Source organism: Mus pahari, chromosome 9, assembly GCF_900095145.1.
Source record: "Mus pahari chromosome 9, PAHARI_EIJ_v1.1, whole genome shotgun sequence".
Classification (NCBI taxonomy): domain Eukaryota; kingdom Metazoa; phylum Chordata; class Mammalia; order Rodentia; family Muridae; genus Mus; species Mus pahari.
The window spans coordinates 27,730,016-27,748,873 of record NC_034598.1 but is presented as its reverse complement, the minus strand read 5'-3'; the positions used below and the strand labels follow the sequence as shown (position 1 = coordinate 27,748,873).

Below are 18,858 nucleotides of genomic sequence, written 5' to 3'. Positions count from 1 at the left end.
TAGACCAGGCTGACCTTGAACTCAGAAATCCACCTGCCTCTGCCTCCCAAGTGCTGGGATTAAAGGCATGCGCCACCACTGCCTGGCTGCCTGTATACATGTATGCTCACATGTGTGTGCTTGGTGCCTGAGCAGGGCCAGAAGAACGTGTCAGATCCCCTGGCATTGGAGTTACAGATGGTTGTGAGCCACCACGACCATGCTGGGAACCGAGCTTGAGCAGCGAGTGCTCTTAACCATGTGTCTGTCTCTTCAGACCTCCCGATTTTTTATTTTATTTTATGAGTATGATGAATGTGTTTTTCCACATGTGCGCATGTGCATTAGATTCCCCCCTTGGAGCTGGAGTCAGAGGCGGTTGTGAGGTCCAGTTCCAGTCCCATGTGGGTGCTGGGAACCAAGCCCGTGTTTTCTGGAAGAGCAGCAAGCCCTGTCAGTGGCTGAACCATCTCTCCAGCCCTGCCATCCAGAACATATTTCTGTGGATGCTTTTGCACTTGAACCATACATACCTACAATCAGCATCTAGTACCATAAGGGCAGGCACGCCTCCTGAACTCAAGCAGTACTTGAGCCATTGATTTGTGTGGGTTTCAATGTTTGTGAGTGGTGTTCTGCTGTGTGTACCCCGCTGAATCCTTTTCTGCAGCTCCACGTTGTTTGGGGGGACTTCTTTCATGTTGCTGTGTGGACTTTATTCATTTAAACGGCTCCGTGCTCTGACAGCGTGTGCTTCTCCAGAGCCAATCCAGCTATTCTTCTGACAGCCGCTTGAGTGTCTCGTTTTTTTTCAGATAACGTTGTCAGCAGGGGCTTCTTTTACCTCCTGAAGGTCCGGAGCGGGTTTCTGTAGACTCCGAGGTGCCTTGTCACCTCCACGTTGCCAAGTTGTTGTCCCTGACGGTCATGCCCTATCACACCCTCATCAGAATGTGGACATTCACCGGTCATGCCAACTTTTGGTATAGCTAAACCTTTACAGATAGGTTAATCATGTTTTGATATGACATTTAATTGACTTATTTGCTTGTGTTTGCGTACCATGCTGTGTGTGTATGTGCTTGTGTGTGTGGGGGGGTGTGTGTGTGTCAGGTTTCCGGAGTTACTTCTCTCCATCCACCACCAGCATTTGGGAGTTGAACTCAGGTTGGCAGGTTTGCGTGGCGAGAGCACTTTTAGCTACGGAGTCATCTCGAGGTCCTTAATCCTTTACATATTTGTGATAGAGCGTGTCAGGTGGCTTTCATTAGAGTCTCAGTACTGGGGCATCTAGCAGAAATTAGCCTGTTTCCTAATTTACCTTATCAAGTGGCTGCGGCTGGTCCCAGGCTCCGTTAAGTGAACTTGACAGCTCCAGGTGTGATTTATGTGCGACTCCCCCCATTCCCATCTGCTGAAGCTGAGCCTTTTGTATGGATCTGGGTGGCTGCAGAGCCCCCCCACCCCCACACCCCTACCCCTTTCCCCTCTATGGATCAGCCCATGACAGAGTCGTCTTATCTGTCTCCTAAACGTGACCAGCCCTCTTCAGACAGAACTCAAGCCAACAGCCTCTCTCTGGCTATCTTCCGTAAAAGGAGAGGGTGGATGTGCCCCGTTGCTTCAGGGAAAACTGAACAGTGAATCTTGAAGCCCAGCCCTTTGCAAACTGTAACTGAGCATGCCCAGTGTGGGCAGAAAAAAAAAAAAAAATGTCAGCGCAGGCTCAGTGCAGTCCATGCTGATTCTTGGCTCCAGGATCTAAAACCTGCAGGAAAACTTCCCCTGAGATGGAAGCAGCAGTGGGATGGGGTGTGGCGGAGTCACACTGTGCCTGCTATACGCTGTCTTTTTAGTTTTTGACGTGTGTGCACAACTGCATGCGTGTGTGTGTGTGTGTGTGTGTGTATACCTGTGTGCGTGGAGGCCAGTAGATGTGTCATCTGTAGCTGCGCACTCAGTTTTTGAGACGGTGTCTCCCACTGAACCTGGAGCTCGCTGATTGGCTGGACTGGCAGGATCCACCTGTCACTGACCATCTCCTGCTCCCCCCCCCCCGTTGGAGTTACAGATGTGCTGATGTGGGAGTTGGGGCTCCAACTCAGGCCCCCATGCTTGTTCACTGTGGGAACCATTTCCCAGCCTTTGTTCTTCTATGTAATTCTAGCTAGCCTGGAACTCATTGTGTAGCTCAGCCTGGCCTCGAACTCATTATCCTCCTGGCTCAGCCTCCCACGTGCTGGGATTATAGGTTTTTGCTCCACCTCTGCCTTCTTAGCTTCAGAGAAGGCATCGGGTAGCATTTCCTGGGATTTTGATAACACATCGCCCCTTCCGTGTTTGTCTGTCCTTTTGCCAATTGACGGGCATCTGAGATAGATTCCCTTTTGACTGTCATCTGAACACAGCAGTGAACATTCGTGCACACGTTTCCTCGTGGACATTTGCCTCTATGTATGCATGGAAATGGAGAATTTTTTGTGAGACCCTGGGAGGAGGACACCTCCGTGTGGAGATGAGGAAACTGAGGACACCCCCCCTCCCTCAAGTGGTGAAGCTCCTTGTTAAGGGCTTGCGTGTCACCACAACGGATCCCCTGACTCAGAGTTACACCCATTGCTCTCCTGCTGCAGTTTAGGGAAACAGATCCAAAGGAAGAAAGGATGGATGGGAGAGGCTTGGGGCCCCCCAGGCTCACTTCTCCCTCCCCAGTACCAGCTCCCACTCTACAGCCTGTGCTTGTAGTCTGGTCTCTGTCTCTGTCTGTCTGTCTGTCTGTCTGTCTGTCTCTCTCTCTCTCACACACACACACACAGCCAAGGATACCTTCCATTTGGAAAGGAAACTGATCCAGTAAATTCATATGTGTTGACATGTCCCATTGGCCACTGTTGGTCTTTGCCCAACCTAAGCCACCATTGCCTCCATCACTCGGTTGACACATGCATTGTCTTTAGCAGCATTGCTTACCCAGATCTCGTTTCCAGATGGGTGGGGTGAGTGGAATCGGACGACCCAGGCCACCATTATCCTAAAGACTCACCTCCCCCTTGGCAAGCCGTTTTGTTCCACTTCCGAAATGCTTGCTTAAAGAAGAGGCTGGGTTTTGTGGAGTCCTTCCAGTGAGCTTACAAAGTTTCTCTCTGCATGTTACATCGGGTGCAGGGGAGGTGATGGAGGTCCTAGAAGCAGAGTCGATGTGATCTTGGTGGGTGGAAAGCAGTCAGGCTGGTGCCAGGACCCAGGCATCTCTGGCACCGTGGGAGGTTCTCTCGAGCTGTATACAGAAGCAGAATCGTGGTCTAGGACTTAAGACTCCCAGAGCCTCTGGTGGAGCTCAGGGCAAGCTGTCCCAAAATATGGGCCAAAAACAGGAAGGATTTTTTTTTCTAGCCTTCCACCAAAGGAAGAGACCCACCCCCGCCCCACCCCAACCCCCTTCCCCACCCCACTCCCTCGACGCACCCAGAGTAATAGAAGAGTCTGAGCAAACAGACCTGTAGTTGTTCCCTAGTTTATTATGTCCAGTCTTGCCATGTAGCCTGGGTTGCATGCTGGGATTGCAGGCCTGAGCCACGGCCACCCAGCTCAAAAGTCCCTGTGTGACGAGGAAGCCGAGTCTTCAGGAACAAGGACAGAGATGCATCATCCCACCCTGATCTGCATGGCTTGCACCCATGGCACTCAATGACTCCATTGTGCGTGGGAAAACTGCAGGCCTCACACACAGGGAAATTGTCTCAGCTCCCAGGGCAACACTGGCAAACAGCAATAAACTCAGTTACCTTCCTCACGCCCCTTGCCAAGGAGGACCAGGATAATACCCTGAGGTCAGGCTCAAGGTTCCCCCTCCCCCCCACTGCTGAGGGTGACCTTGGCACCTATTAACAAGTCTTGTTCAGGGAGAGTGGTCAAGACCTTGCTCAGGCAGAGAACAAAACGGTCACATTGAACCAACTAAAAATAGGGGAGGCTGTGTGCCCTCTGGGAAAGACTGCGTCCCAGGAATGTGGTGGGGCAGGAACGGCAGGGTCACTCCTTACTTCCTGTGGCTAGCCAGGGAAGGAACAAGCCTCCAGCCACCCAGTTCCCGGTGTCCTAGGCACCCAAGACAAAGGTGACACCTGATGTGAGGACGTTTCAGCACAGAGAGGTGGCTAGGCCGGAAACTGAAAAGCCCCAAGTCAGCCCTGGGGGGGGGGGAGAACCAAGTCACTCCCTGTCTCCATCTGTAATGACACACAGTAGACACAGGGACACAGCTGAATTAGGCATTTAAGATACACATTGTAACTTTTATCTGAACATCTGTCCAGGGGGAACATGGATGCTTACTAGGGCCACGAGCTCTCCACTGGATTAAAAACCAAGGCAGCCGTCGCCCAGGACCCTGGCCTGGGGCCCTGAGTCCTGATTACCTAGGAAGCCATGGCCCCTCACCCGGTTGCTCAAAGTCCCCCGGAGTGGGGCTGGGGATGTGTTCTGGGTGGGCCACAGTAGCCCCACCTGGTGTTTGTAGCATCTCTAAGTTTCCCAAGCAGGCCCACGGTTGTTCTCAACTGTGGTTAGTGGATAGGTAATGAGGCAGGAGTTGTTGACCTCATGTGACAGAGAAGGAAACCGAGGCTCAGCTTGATGGCCATCTAACAGCGCTGTCAGCCTGGGCTTTCATACCCACTTCCTGGGCGATCCCGAGCAGCCACGCAGCAAGACCTTCTCTTAGAAAGCAAAGCTCCCAAACAACCAATGATGGGGGTGGAGAGATGGCTCTAAGTTTCTCTTCCAGAGAACCTTAGTTCCCAGCCCTGTGCCAGGGTGCTCACAAACACCTGTAACTCCAGCCCCAGGGCATCTGCTGCCCTCTTCTGGACTCATCCACACTAGCACAGATCTAAAAGCAAATAAGAACCAGTGGCATGGGGAGATGCTATTGCAAGCAGGGGGACCCGAGTTTGGGTCCCCAGAACCCACATACAAGTCACAGGGGCGAGAAGAGATGGCTAGATGGCTCAATGGGCAAAAGCACCTGTAAGAGGACGTGGGTTTGGTTCCCAGAACCTGCCATGGCGGTTCACAAACATCTGTTAGAGTAGTGGTTCTCAACCTGTGAGTCTCAACCCCTTGGGGGGGGGGTCTAATTACCCTTTCATAGGGGTCACATATCAGCTATCCTGAACATCAGATTCATAACATTAAGATTCATAACAGTAGCAAAATTACACTTAATGAAGTAGCAACAAAAAGAATTTTATGGTTGGGGGTCACCACAGCAGGAGGAACCGTATTAACCACAGCATCAGGAAGGCTGAGAACTGCCGCTCTACAGGCTGAGCTAGTGAGCTCCAGGTTCACTGTGAGACTTTGTCTAAAAAAATAAAAAATAAAAATCCAGATGTGGTGGCCCATGACATTAATCCCCAGCAGGCAGAAGCAAGAGGAGCTCTGAGTCTGGGCTACAGAGTGAGTTCCAGCACAACCAGGACCACTCAGAGAGACCCTGCTCCCCCCCCCACAAAAACAAACACCATCACCAAAAATTAAAATTAAGAAGAAAAGGTAGAAAGATGGAGACCTGACAGCAACCTCTGGCCTCCACACGTGAGCACATGTGTGTGAATGTGAACAGGTTCACAACACACACACACACACACACACACGCACGCATGCACATGCATGCACGCGCGTGCGCAGGCACACGCTCGCACACACACACAACCACACCAAAAAAATGGGGGAACGTCTTTTCCTCTTGTTGCAGAGGGAGTCGTATGAAGAGTCTTTGGGGTTTAATCCATGCTCATTGAGGCAGAAGGAAAAGTCTGGATGCGTAACACGCCTTGTGCTGGAGGGTCATGTGTGAGCCTGGGAGAAGAGCAAAGATCTCTGGTTTATATAGTTTGGCTTTGGAGATCGTTGAGGTCTTTGAGGATCCTCTGCCAGGAGTTCAATTTCCGGACTCATGTTCCTCCGTGACTTGCAGGTTGCTCAGTAAGTCTTATGGGAACACGAGAATCTGATTAGCTTTAGGGCCCCGGTGTTCTGCTGGGCGTCAGCCAATTAAGGGAGATATATGAAGGGACAGTGCGGATTAGCACTCAGAGAAGGTTAGGGGATGTGACAGAGGTGCTGGGCCGTTTGGGGAAAAGGAGACAGTGGGCCTTATCTGAGCCAGCGCACCCTCAGCGACTTCCTTGAACTAGGCGGCACCAGAAGCCGCCCCGCCCAGCTGAGGAGCCACATCGAGGCACCACCAGCCTGAGGACTCGGGGGACACACAGAGGGCGCCTCAGGCATTAGCAGTCCAGCAGAGGTGTGGACCATGCCCGTGTTCCTGTGGCATCGGGAAAGACACACACCATGATATGTGCACTGGGGCCAGCTGACTTCCATATAGAGGACACTTAAGGCTAGGGGGATGCTGAAGAGAGGGCGAGACGGCGGCGGCGTGAGGCCGGGCAGATCATGGCATGTCCTGTGCAGAAGGTGAGTTTGTAGACTCCCTGAAGGAGCAGGAAGCGCAGGGGTCTCTCTGGTGTCGCAGGCCTGAATCGCAGCCCTCAGAGGCAAGCAGGTCTCTGTGAGTTCAAAGCCAGTCTCATCTTTGTGGCAAGTTCCAGGCCAGTTAGGGCTCTCCACAGCGAGATCCGTCTCAAAAGAACAATAGAGGCCACGGGTAGTGACTCCAAGGAAGAAATTTGGTACTGTCACAGCATTTGAGGGTTGGTGTTATGACTGCTCTAGGAACCTCCAAAGGAGTGTAGGTGCTCCCTGAAGCTAACTCCATCCTGACTCAGAACCTGGCTACCAACGCTGGGGAAGAGACTAGCTCCTCCTACACGGCCCGGCTGCCATCTGCACCAGTGAGATGGGAATGGCAGCTGGGGGCAGCCACGTGCATTAGGAGGTAGACTGGGAGATACTGGCCTGTCCCCGAGATGCCACCAACCACACAGGGGAGGGTCTGGGAGGCCTGGGCCTTCCGGCTTTGCTATAACATTGTCCCCACGATGACTGGGAAGGAATGGATGGATACACAGGCAGTTAACCCCTGCTGGGAAGTGGTCTGGGCCTCCCGGAGTATTTCATAGGTGTAGTGCGCTTTCTGCAAGGCTCAGTAGGCGCACGGCTTCTGGGCTGGCAGGGGCTGTGGCTACAGCAGTGTCTGCCACCTGCATTCCTTCACCACATGGTTCCCAGAAGTGCTATCTGTGCCCAGCTCCAGCCCTCCCTGAGTGTGTGTGTGTGTGTGTGTGTGTGTGTGTCTGCGTGTCTGTCTTTGTGTGTCTGTATGTCTGTCTTTGTGTGTGTGTCTGTGTCTGTGTGTCCCACTCTTGATATCTGTGAATGCACTCCGACATAAAATAGGACATTATGGACTTCTTTGTACTTTTTTTTTTTTTTGGAGACAGGGTTTCTCTGTGTAGCTCTGTTCAACCTGGAACTCACTCTGCAGACCAGAACTCACAGACATCAGCCTGCCTCTACCTCCCAAGTGCTAGGATCAAAGGCATGTGCCACCACTGCCCTTCCTTTTGCTTTTTTTAAAGGAAAACTTGATTTGGGTTTTCGAGCAAGAAATTTCAGTTTCGGTTTCGATTTCGAGACAGGGTCTCAGCATCTCTGGCTGTCTGAGAAGAACCCACTCTGTAGACCAGGCTGAAACCAGGGCTTCCTCCTGCCTCTGCCTACTGAGTAAAGGCACGCACCGCCACAGCGGGCTCTCAAGCAGGAATTTTGTAGATGGCACTGTGCGCAATGTTGGAAGGTTGGATGCATCTGGTTTAGAGGGAGGAGCATAAGACTGGGCAAGGATTGGGAAGGTCTTTATCTGAGCTCCTCACCGCCCAGGTGAGGAGCCTCTCTGACCTTGGGGACATTGGAATTACCGTATTCTGTGTTCTTCAGACCGTATGGGGTGGAGCAGCTTGTGAAAGACCTTGCCCAGTGGAGACCTTGGTAGGTCAAGGTCATTGAGTCCTTTACCCATAGGACAGATGGTGGGAAGGGAAGGAGGGCTGAGGGGCCACCAGGAACCCAAAGCCAAGAGTAAACATACGAGCCAACGCCATCCTATCTTCATCCTGCGTTCACCCAGCCTACATTTCTGGTAGAGTTCAAGTGTGACTTGAGATGTGAAGCAATTCACAGAGGAGAGAGGAGGGTGGAGTTAGGGAGTCAGCATTGTGATGCATTTCCAGTTTAGTAAAGCGGGTGTCCTATGTGCATTGGTGAGGTGACAGATAGCCTCTTGCAAGCAGGGATGTCTTCCGGTGGGAGAGAACTCATCCTTTTTACTCTGGTCCACAAGAGCCCATTTGACTAGTACATATTATATATCAATATAATACATAATAAGTACATATTATTTAATAAGTACATATTATTGTTTTTTTTTTCTTTCTGTCTGATGGTTCACCCCATCCATCTACTGACCTATCTATCTTGAGGCAGAGTCTTGCGTAGCCCAGGCTGGCCCTGAACTCTGTGTAGTCAAGGATGACCTTGAACCTCTGATCCTCATACCCCAGCCTCCTGAATGCTGGGATGATGTGAGACACCTAGCTTCTTACTGCTGTTTTGATTAATTGATTGATTAATTAATTAATTAATTAATTTTTTACATCCCAACTGCAGTCCCCCCTCCCTCCTACTCCTTCATTTCTCTACAGGAAAGGGCAAGCCTCTCATAGATGCCAACCAATCGTGGCATATCAAGTTGCAGTAAGACTAGGCACCTCCGCTCCTATGAAGGCTGGGTTAGGCAACCCAGTAGGAGGCATGGGTCCCAAACACAGGCAAGAGAATCAGGGGTGGCCCTTGCGACCACTGTTAGGAGTTGTCTTAGGGTTTGACTGCTGTGAACAGACACCATGACCACCGCAAGTCTTATAAAGGACAACATTTAATTGGGGCTGGCTTACAGGTTCAGAGGTTCAGTCCATTATCATCAAGGCAGGAGCACGGCAGCATCCAGGCAGACATGGTGCTGGAGGAGCAGAGAGTTCTACATCTTCATCAGAAGGCTGCTAGGAGAAAACTGGCTTCCAGGCAGCTAGGATGAGGGTCTTAAAGCCCACGCCCGCAGTGACACACCTACTCCAACAAGGCCACACTTCCTAAAAGTGCCACACCTGGACCAAGCATATACAACCATCACAGGAGTCCCACTAAAAGACCAGGCCACACAACTGTAACACTGCGGAGGGCTTAGGTGGCCCCATGCAGGCTCCCTGTTGGTGGTGCAGTCTCATCGTAGACCCAGGTTGGTTGATTCTGTAGGTTTTCTTGTGATGCCCTTCACCCTTCCGGCTCTTATGATCCTTCCTCCCCTTCTTCCATGGTATTCCCTGAGCTCCACCTAATGTTAGGCTGTGGGTCCCTGCTTCTGTTTCATCAGCTGCTGGGTGAAGCCGCTCTGCTGAGAGTTGGGCTGGGCACCGATCTATGAGTCTAGCAGAATGTCACTAGCAATCACTCTATTGACTTTTTGAAAAAAAAAAAATGTCAGTCGCGTTTGGCTCTATTTTAGGTCTCTGGGCTCTTCAGCCTCCAGGTCCTGGCTCTCCAGGCAGTGTTGGGTGGTTCCCTTTCATGGTGTGGGTCTCAAGCTGGACTAGTCATTGGTTGGCCATTCCTCCTGTGATGTCTGATCTACTTCCCTTCCTCAGTGAGATTCCTGCGTCCCTTCATGGGCTCTCCTTGTTACTTAGCGTCTTTGGGTCTGTGGCTAACAGCATGGTTACCCTGTACTTTATGACTCATATCCACTGAGAAATGAGTACATATCGTGTTTAGGGTCTGGATTGCCTCACTCAAGATGATCTTCTCTAGTTCCATCCATTTGCGTGCAAATTTCATGATGTCTTTGTTTTTAATAGCTGAGTAGTACTCCATTGTGTAGATGTACCACATTCCCTTTATCCATCTTCAGTTGAGAGACATCTAGGTTGTTTCCAGTTTCTGGCTATTAAGAAGAAAGCTGCTATGAACATAGTTGAGCAAGTGTCCTTGTGGGATGGTGGAACCTCCTTCGGGTATATGCCTAGGAGTGGTAGGTTGAGGTAGATCGATTCCCAATTTTTTGGGAAGCCGCCATATTGACTTCCCAAGTGGCTGTATAAGTTTGCATTCAAGCAACAAAACTGCCCGTGCTCCGGGGACTTTGGGCGGGGCCTGTCATTTGTACATTGCCACCTTGTAGTTTTCGATTAAGTGGGTTAATATTGGAAAGATTGAAACTCAGAGTGTTAGAGCCCTCACTGCTTGCACAGAGATTCAGTTTCCGATCCCAGCACCTACACCGTGGTTCTGTGGTACCCAGCCATGCCTTCTGGCCTCCATCGTGAGTATCAGGCATGCATGCAGTGCACAAAATATACATGCGGGCCCCATACATGTAAAATAAAAGTAATTTACTTTCTAATAAAACGGGCTAATATAATTTGTAATAAAGTCATTCTTAAGATATTTCTTAAGAACTGAAGGAGTTGGGAGAGCACGTGATTACGTCACTCAGGGATGGGGAAAGATGCTTTGAGTTCACTCTTGGAGCATGACTAAAATCTTTTTTTTTTCCTAAAGATTTATTTATTTTATTTATATGAGTACACTGTCACTGTCCTCAGACACACCAGAAGAGGGCATCGGATCCCATTACAGATGGTTATGAGCCACCATGTGGTTGCTGGGAATTGAGCTCAGGACCTCTGGAAGAGCAGTCGGTGCCCTTAATCGCTGAGCCATCTCTCCAGCCCCGAGCATGACTAAAATCTTGATCTTGCATCTGTTAAGTGAAAGTATTAGCTCCATCTCAGCAGCGAGAAGAGCAGGAGGGAGGGAGGTTTGGCAGGTGCTTAATCTGAACCCAGCTGTTCTAGAACACATGAGAAAAAGAAGGGGCAAGCCCCAAGTAGGGGTTACCCTACTGTGATGGTTTGTATATGCTTGGCCCAGGAAATGGCACTATTAGGAGGTGTGACCTTGTTGGAGTAGGTGTGTCACTGTGGGTGTGGGCTTAAGACCCTCATCCTAGCTGCCTGGAAGCCAGTATTCTGCTAGCAGCCTTGAGATGAAGATGCAGAACTCTCAGCTCCTCCTGCTCCATGCCTGCCTGGATGCTGCCATGCTCCCCTCTTTATGATAATGGACTGAACCTCTGAACCTGTAAGCCAGNCCCAATCAAGTGTTGTCCTTTATAAGAGTTGCCTTGGTCATGGTGTCTGTTCACAGCAGTAAGACCCTAACTAAGGCTCCTATGTAGAGTTCAGGTGCTGCTCCCACGTAGAAGCCCCGGGACTCTGTGGAGCCTCTTCCGCTCTGTTTCCTCTCCTCTAACGTGGAGACAGTGGCCTCTCCTGGTGGCTTTGCCTATTCAAGTGGCAGGGAGAAAACCAGCCAGTGTGCAGAAGCCCCTGCTTCACATCTGGCGATCAGCATTGGCTTTGTTTCCACTCTGGCTCAGGTGAAAGTCCTAGATGCAAATGACAGAGCTCCTCTGCAAGGGTTAGTGCCCATGACCTTAGTCAGCGCCCCTCGGGTCCCCATGTCAGTTGCCTATCATACATGTGCCCACTTCTTAGTCCTTTGCTCCCCACTGCCCAGGTTGTCTCTATTAGGTGCCGTGGAAATCTCCGTTTAGAAGCTATCCTGAGCAGTTTCAGGCACCTGCTGCTTTGCCTAATTCTTTCTTCTTTTTTTTTTTTTTTTATTGGCTGAGTTGGAGTCTTGAATAGCTCAGGCTGACCTTGAACTCCCTATGTAGCTGAGAGTGACCTTGAACTTTTATAGTGTGTGCTTGTGAATGGTGAATGCTGTATGTGTACATGTATGTGTGTGTGCACACGCGTGCCTGCGTTTGTACATATGGCTGACTAGTCAGTGAGTTTATTGGAGACCCGCCTCAGCTCCTGCCCACCACCTCCCAACACTGGGATTAGAGGGATGTATAGAATGTGTACGAGTCTTACATGGGTGCTGGGGATTTGAACTCAAGTCTTCCTGCTTTCATGGCAAGTGCCCTTACCCACTGCACAAAGCTGGCCTCACACTTGCAATCCTTCTGCCTCAGCCTCCCAAGTACCAGCAATGACAGGTGTGTGTCACCACACCCAGCTCTCTCTCGTTCTCAATTCCCATGGAGAGTGGACTGGAGATGTTAAATTTTCCACGGCCACACCCTTTCCATAGAAAGTGAAAGTGCCGGTGTTGCCTGTGGTCACTGGCAATCCTGTCCCGACCGGCCTGCTCACTTGGGCATGTCTAGTCTTGAATTGGTTTTTTGTGCTTGTCCTTTTGGGATCAGAAGGGCGGGACTGGGGTCAGGCACAGCCGTGTGAGTAAATAGGGCCTAGTGCCAGGCTACCAGTTCTTTCATTGGACATAGGAATTGTGGCCAGGGGATTTGGCAAGGTGACATTCTCTCTGTTGCTGGCAACTGCTGCCTCAGCCCGAGTCCATCTGTGCGGGGTGCTGAGCTTCAAGGCCCTGTCGGTCCACACCGAGGAACAGTGAGGGCTGACTCATGGATGGGGTAGTCCCACATAGGGTGGTGGCCTGGGCCCTGGAGGCTGATCTGGCTCAGGCAAGGGCTACAGGCCTGACTTGGCACAGGGGACCCATGTCCCTGTTCACCCGAGGAGATACCTGTAGAGTCGCACGATGTACCATGTACCAGAGCGAGCATGTGGCAGCCTAGAGACTGTTGTGAGAGAAACCACCTGAAGATGTGCTGTGCTGAGTCCTCCCCGTGATCAATTTTAAGACAGAGTTGGAGGGGTAGGGCAGCGTCTATGGGCACCAGTGCCTAGCCAGCGCACCAAGGCAGCAGGGGACGGGAGCAGAATCTCAATAGAAGGTGTATGTATGGTGTGGTGTGTGGTGTGTGATTGTTGGTGATTGAGTATATGATTGTGAGTGTGTATATGTGTGTGAGTGTGTATGAATGTGTATGTGTGTGTGTGAGTGCGTAGTCTGTATGTGATGTTTGATTGTCTGTGATTGAGCATATGATTGTGAGTGTGTATATGTGTGTATGTGTGTGAAAGTGAGTGTGTGTGAGTGTATATGTGTGTATGTGTGAAAGTGAGTGTGTGTGAGTGTATATGTGTGTAAGTGTGTGTGACTGTGTGTATGGAGTATGTATGTATGTGTATGTGGTGTGTATGTGTAGCGTGTATGTGATTGTGAGTATATGATTGTGTGTGTATGTGAGTATGTATGTGTTTGTGTGAGTGTTTGAATATGTCAGTGTGTGTATGAGTGTGTATGTATATGTGTGAGTATGTGTATGAATGTGTATGTATATGTGTGTATGCATACGTGTGTGTGTGTGTGTGTGTGTGTGTGTGTGTGTGTGGTTGGAGGTGAAGGGACTATCTAGAGTGTTCTTCTAACTCACATAACCCACTGCCTCATGCACCCGCTGCCGTGCCTCCTGAGCCACGATGGATTGAATCCCTCTGGTGTGAGCCAGGGTGACCCTCTCTTTCCATTAAAGCAAGCGCGGCATCTGGAGAAGGGATGGACTGCTGTAGACAAGCTTGTGGGCTGTAAGTGTCTTGGCAGGGCTGAAGATGTGATAAAGGGAGGTGTTGCCCTCCCGTGGCCTATTAGACCTTTGAGGCGATGGACCCTGTGGAATTGAAATTTCCTCGAGTCTCACACTAGTAAAGGAAAAGGCTGGAACCCGGGTACCTGGAGGAGGAGCTTGTCTCCTGGGAAGGGATTTCAGCTGACAACCCACAGGACCCAAGGCATCTGGCAACAGTACCAAAGATGGGCCCATGCTGTGAGAGACCACACTTGACAGCCACTGCTTGGCTCTGTATACCCTTTACTATCTATTTCCAATTAAATCTCCTTTCTCTGCTTTTCATTGGCTCTTGTCTGTTTGATTGACCTACCGGGGACCGGTGGCTGACGGTGGCTGAGCCTGGTTTGTCAAGGCAGCTAGAACTCTGGTTACACCAGTTTCTAGTTTCCATGTCTCTTCTGAGAGGGGTTCTGTCCCATGGTGACTCTTAGACCTGAGTAGGAGGGAAGGGTCCCCAACCTGCTTTTTCATGTGATCTTTTTTTGCTCTCTGTGGGCCAGGATCAATTTAAAATGCTGGGGTTCATGTTATAGTATCGGCACGGAGATAATCCTCCAGTTAGGACCCAGGATACCTGGGGAGCTTTGGAGAGTCCTGCCTTTTCTAGAACCGTCTCCCTGCCCAGCTGGAAGACCTCAACAGCTCTCCTTAGGTAGGCCCTCAAGGGTCAGGGTTGGTGGCAGGGTGCACTAAGCTTAGACATGCTAGTGAAAGACTGCGCTCCCCTGGTTGTGTTCTTTGAATGGATCATTTAGCTACCTGAGGCCCCACTCCTGCAGTTGTAAAACAGGGATTAAGAGCATGTCCCCGACAAGGTCTTTTGAAAGGGCCAATGTCACACTGGACGTGAAAGCACTTGGTTTATGGAAACCCACACTAGGATTACAGGACGGCTCCAGCAGCCAGCAGCATCCGAGCTGCTCCTCTGTGCCAGGAGACTTGCAAAGCTCCATTCAACACACTTCCTTTCCCTGGGGGCACCCGCACTGTGACAGAAGGGATGGGCATCACCAGACAGTCAGGATATTGTGTGAGAAGGGTGGCCAGAAGAAGGCTGGGATGGCCGTGTGACTTATTTCTGGAGGACCAGGTCCCTACTGCCTTCTTACTCCACCAGAGGCTCCTCCATCTCCTTGGGTCCTCTTTGACGCTCTCAGGGTTCGCCATGCGTTGGGATCAGGTCTGTATTTGTTGGCATGACTTTTGGGACCCTGTGTGATGCAGCCACTGGATAGCTTTCTTGGCTTCTTCATTTCTTGAGCTGTTGGATCCATCCGCACTGAACTGATTTCCGTTCACCTTTGGCCACACGCACCTGCTTATGCCTGCACACACTTTCTTATGTCACCCCCGACCCCTCAGGACTGCTCTAGCATGCTTGTATTGTGACCTTTGTGGATGCCCCCAGACTAAGGCCCCCATGCTTACACTGGTGCCGACAGCCTTGGGGAAGAACATTGTGTGTCTCCACCCAGGGCTATGCTTCTGGCAATTTCTATCCTGCCCTGTGTGGTATCTGATTGTCCTTCATGTGGCTTGTCATGAACGAGAAAGGAAAGACTGGCTGGCTGGTGATGGGACTGGGGACAGTGATCCCCTCTGGCCACAGAGAACTAGTAGACTCTTAGCACCATGGTTATCTATGTAACAAGAGACCACGGGGCCTGGAGATCAGTCCAAATATGCAGACGTGACCTAGCCTGGGGACTCTGTCCTCGAGGCAGGACATTTCCAGCCACTCTGAACAGTGAGTACAGGGTATCATTCTCCGCAGCCAATCAACATCAAGATCTTGTCAGTGTTACTGGGTCATAAATCTGGCTGCAACAAGCACTGGAACCTTCTGTGTGCAAAGGGGCCACTGCGGAGACTGAGGCAGAGCACAGATACTGCAGGAAGTTGTGATGGGTGTGTTGGGGGCTCAGCACCATGGGAAGGGTTAGCTCCCCCCTTGGAGGACTTGGGTGACTTCAGGAGAAAGACTTCACCTGTCCTGGACCCTGAAGGGCTGGGAATAGTTGGATAGCCGGGAAGAGATGAAAGGCATTTCAGGTGGGAGTGACCACAGGACCAGAGAAGCCTGAAGCAGCAGCAACAAGAGACGTAGGGGTACTTGGGTGAGTGCAGAGAGTGGGGAGTCTTGCTGTTGAGAGTAGGTGCCTCTGAGGCGGGGAGCCAGCTCAGGGGAAGGGCGAGAGGCCACCGACCAGGTCTGTCCTGTCAGAGACTCCCACAACAGTGGGAGTGGAAGGACGGACGGAAGATGGTACTGGAAGCATCTTCGGTATTACTAGCTCATGGTTAGCTGGGTTTCCTAAGTAGCAGAGAAGCCAAGAGAACAATGGCAAACAAACAAACAAACGCCAGTGAGACCACAAGACAGAGCCACAAGGACAGGTGTCTAGTTCATGTTGAGCACTGAGAAGGGACTGTCTCACTGAGCTATGCCACCAGCCCCCTAGTAAATACTTTATTTTGTTTGAGACAGGGTCTCTCTCTCATAGAGCCCATGTAGCCAAAGATGACCCGAGCTTCCTGTCCTCCTGCCTCCAGCTTCCTAGCGCTGGGAATTTCAGGCGTGTGCTGCCAGACCCAGGTTTGACCCAGGGCCCCATGCATACTGGGCAAGCATTCCACCAACTGAGCAAACCCCCGCCCCTCCTCCAGGGAAACACTTTTTGAGAGAGTAATCAGAAAAAAACAATCAGTAATGACCCAGGGGGGCGAGATTAGGGACCTGTGTATTTGAGCTGTGAGCAGTCAAGTAGGCTCAGAGTCCCCATGTGTGGGCAGCGTGGGGCCCCTGGGCTGACGCCAGACATTCTGAAGCTGGGGTGAATGCCTCCCCTTGGGGCCAGCTGCCTGGGCTATCTGAATGGTTCTAGCTCTTTCACTTATCACTCTATTTTCTTAGGAATTATATTTGGGGCTAGAGAGCTGGCTCAGCACTGAGGAGCACTTGCTGCTCTTGCAGGGGACCTGGGTTCGATCCCCGGTACCATCATCAATCTATAATGCCAGTTCCAGGAGATGCGGCACCTTCATCTGGCCTCTGCGGGTGCCAGGCACATACACAGCACACTTAACGTGCACACAGGCAAAACACTTACATACATAAGATAAAAATAAAAAGGTTATGTGCCCAAAGAAACCCACTGGCAAAGAGAGAGAGAGAGAGAGAGAGAGAGAGAGAGAGAGAGAGAGAGAGAGAGAGGAGAGAGAGAGGAGGAGAGAGAGAGGAGAGAGAGAGGAGAGAGAGAGCAGAGAGAGAGGAGAGAGAGCAGAGAGAGAGGAGAGAGAGAGGGAGAGTGTGTGTGTGTGTCTTGTTATATAGTCCAGGCTGGTCTTGAACTTGTGACCCTCCTGCCCCAGCCTCCTGAATGCTAGCATTATAGGTGTACACCACCATGCCTGGTTAAGTCCTATTTATTTCAACTGAAGAATCAGAAATCCACACACACCTCTTAAACAACAGGGCTCAGACTTGAAGCTAGGTGGCTGGCTCTAGAACCTGTGTTCTTAACTTGTATGGCCTTGCCAACCAACCTTGATGAACTGGCCACCTCTCGGAGGGAGGGATGCTGAAGGTGCCGGGAGGAAACCAGCCTGTATCGTGCATCTCCTTGGGGGCAGAACAACACTCAGCATGTGGTCTTCCAGGACTGGAACATTGTCTTGTTTCTAGGTGGGGAAGGGGGACGGCAGCATTTGTGGACCAGCTCGGGGTGGCACAGTTGAGGGAGTCAACAGCCTCTTCATGTTCCTCCAGGCTGCATCAGCGGGTCGATCGCCCCCTGACCACCAGTTTCTTGCCCAGCCATGCCCAGCCAGGCTGGAGCTGAGCTGAACTCCCCTTGAACTCAGCCTAATTCTTCTCCCTTCCCGTCCTTCCCCCAGATTGATAAGTATCTGTATGCCATGCGGCTCTCTGATGAAATTCTGATAGATATCCTGACCCGCTTCAAGAAAGAGATGAAGAATGGCCTTTCCAGGGATTATAATCCAACAGCCTCCGTCAAGATGCTGCCGACCTTCGTCCGGTCCATTCCGGATGGCTCAGGTGAGTCTCTGGGAGGTCTGGGAGGCTCCAGCTCTGTGAGCTGAATGCTCTGTGAATCCTGTCTTTCCAACAGATGAGCTCATGTGTTCATGTTACCCATTCACAATTCTATCCATTGATCCAACTTCACCCTCTGTCCTTCTATCCACCCACCCACCCACTTAACTACCCACCTGTCCACCCTCTCACCCACTTACCTACCTACCCACCCACCAATTTACCCACCCATCCACCTACCCATTTACCCACTCACTCACTCACCCGCCCACCCACCCACCCACCCATTCCCTTGTTCCCCCATTGAGCCAGTTACCCCTCCCACCATCCATACATCAACCCATGTGTTGTATGCCTGCCGGACATTTACCATGTGCCAGGCGCCGATGACACCGCCCTGAACAATGCTGACCTACCTACCCCCAGGATTATGTGACACTGGGAAAGTTCAGCATTTAGGGCTTTACAGGTGCCGTGGGGGTCATCTTCATCTCTCCAGTAAACCAAGGGTTTGCTCTGGGAGGATCCCAGGCACTAGGTCACCTTTCCTGTGGTGCTCTAGATAAGTGGCATTCCTAGTGGCTAGACGGGTCTTGGGCTCAGAGGTGGGACATTTCAAGTCCTCATTTGGACAAATTCCCTACACAGTAAGTTAAGGTAGCCCCAAGAATTCTCCTAATCTGCATTCTTGTGGCTCTTGCCTGCTTCAGGGAGTCGAAGGACTCCCCAAGGACCGACAGATTTGCTCTCTGGGGAATTAGCATCTGCTCTTCACTGCCCAGTAGCAGCTGCGAGGTCCTGGCTTCCTTTGCTTGCTGGCAGCCATTTTGCCCCGCCAATTTGTAGCTAACTACTAGTTTGCAAAGGTGGATGCTGAAACCACACCAGCACTAGAATGGGGGCTCACCCACAGTATGCCACGAGAGGAGCTGTGTTCCAGGGAGTCAAGTTTTTTTGTTTTTGTTTTTGTTTTTGTTTTTTTTTTGAGTTTACACCTATGGGCGTGGCCTACACACTTGTAAGATTTCTTTCCTGCTCCGGAGGCCTGGATTTCCAGGCTTGTCTAGTGATTTTAAGAAGCAGTTCGTGTGCCGATCCCAGCAGAGGGCAAGTTCTGGGCTTGCTGTGTGTGCAATCTGGCTGGAGCCAGAATAGCCCTGGCTATACCTGGCCTTGAGAATGTCCTCAGCACGACTTTAGTCCACAGCACTCGGGAGGCAGAGGCAGGCGG

The 18,858-nt window shown here is 51.1% G+C and overlaps 1 protein-coding gene across 1 annotated transcript in view; it reads left to right on the top strand.

Moving 5' to 3' along the window:
* Positions 1 to 18,858, top strand: part of Hk1 (hexokinase 1) — a 70,329-nt gene that overhangs the window by 5,054 nt on the left and 46,417 nt on the right. Inside the window, exon 2 of the mRNA XM_021205486.2 lies at positions 17,468 to 17,630. Within this exon, the coding sequence (XP_021061145.1) occupies positions 17,468 to 17,630 (163 nt within the window). The remainder of the gene's footprint in view (positions 1 to 17,467; positions 17,631 to 18,858) is intronic.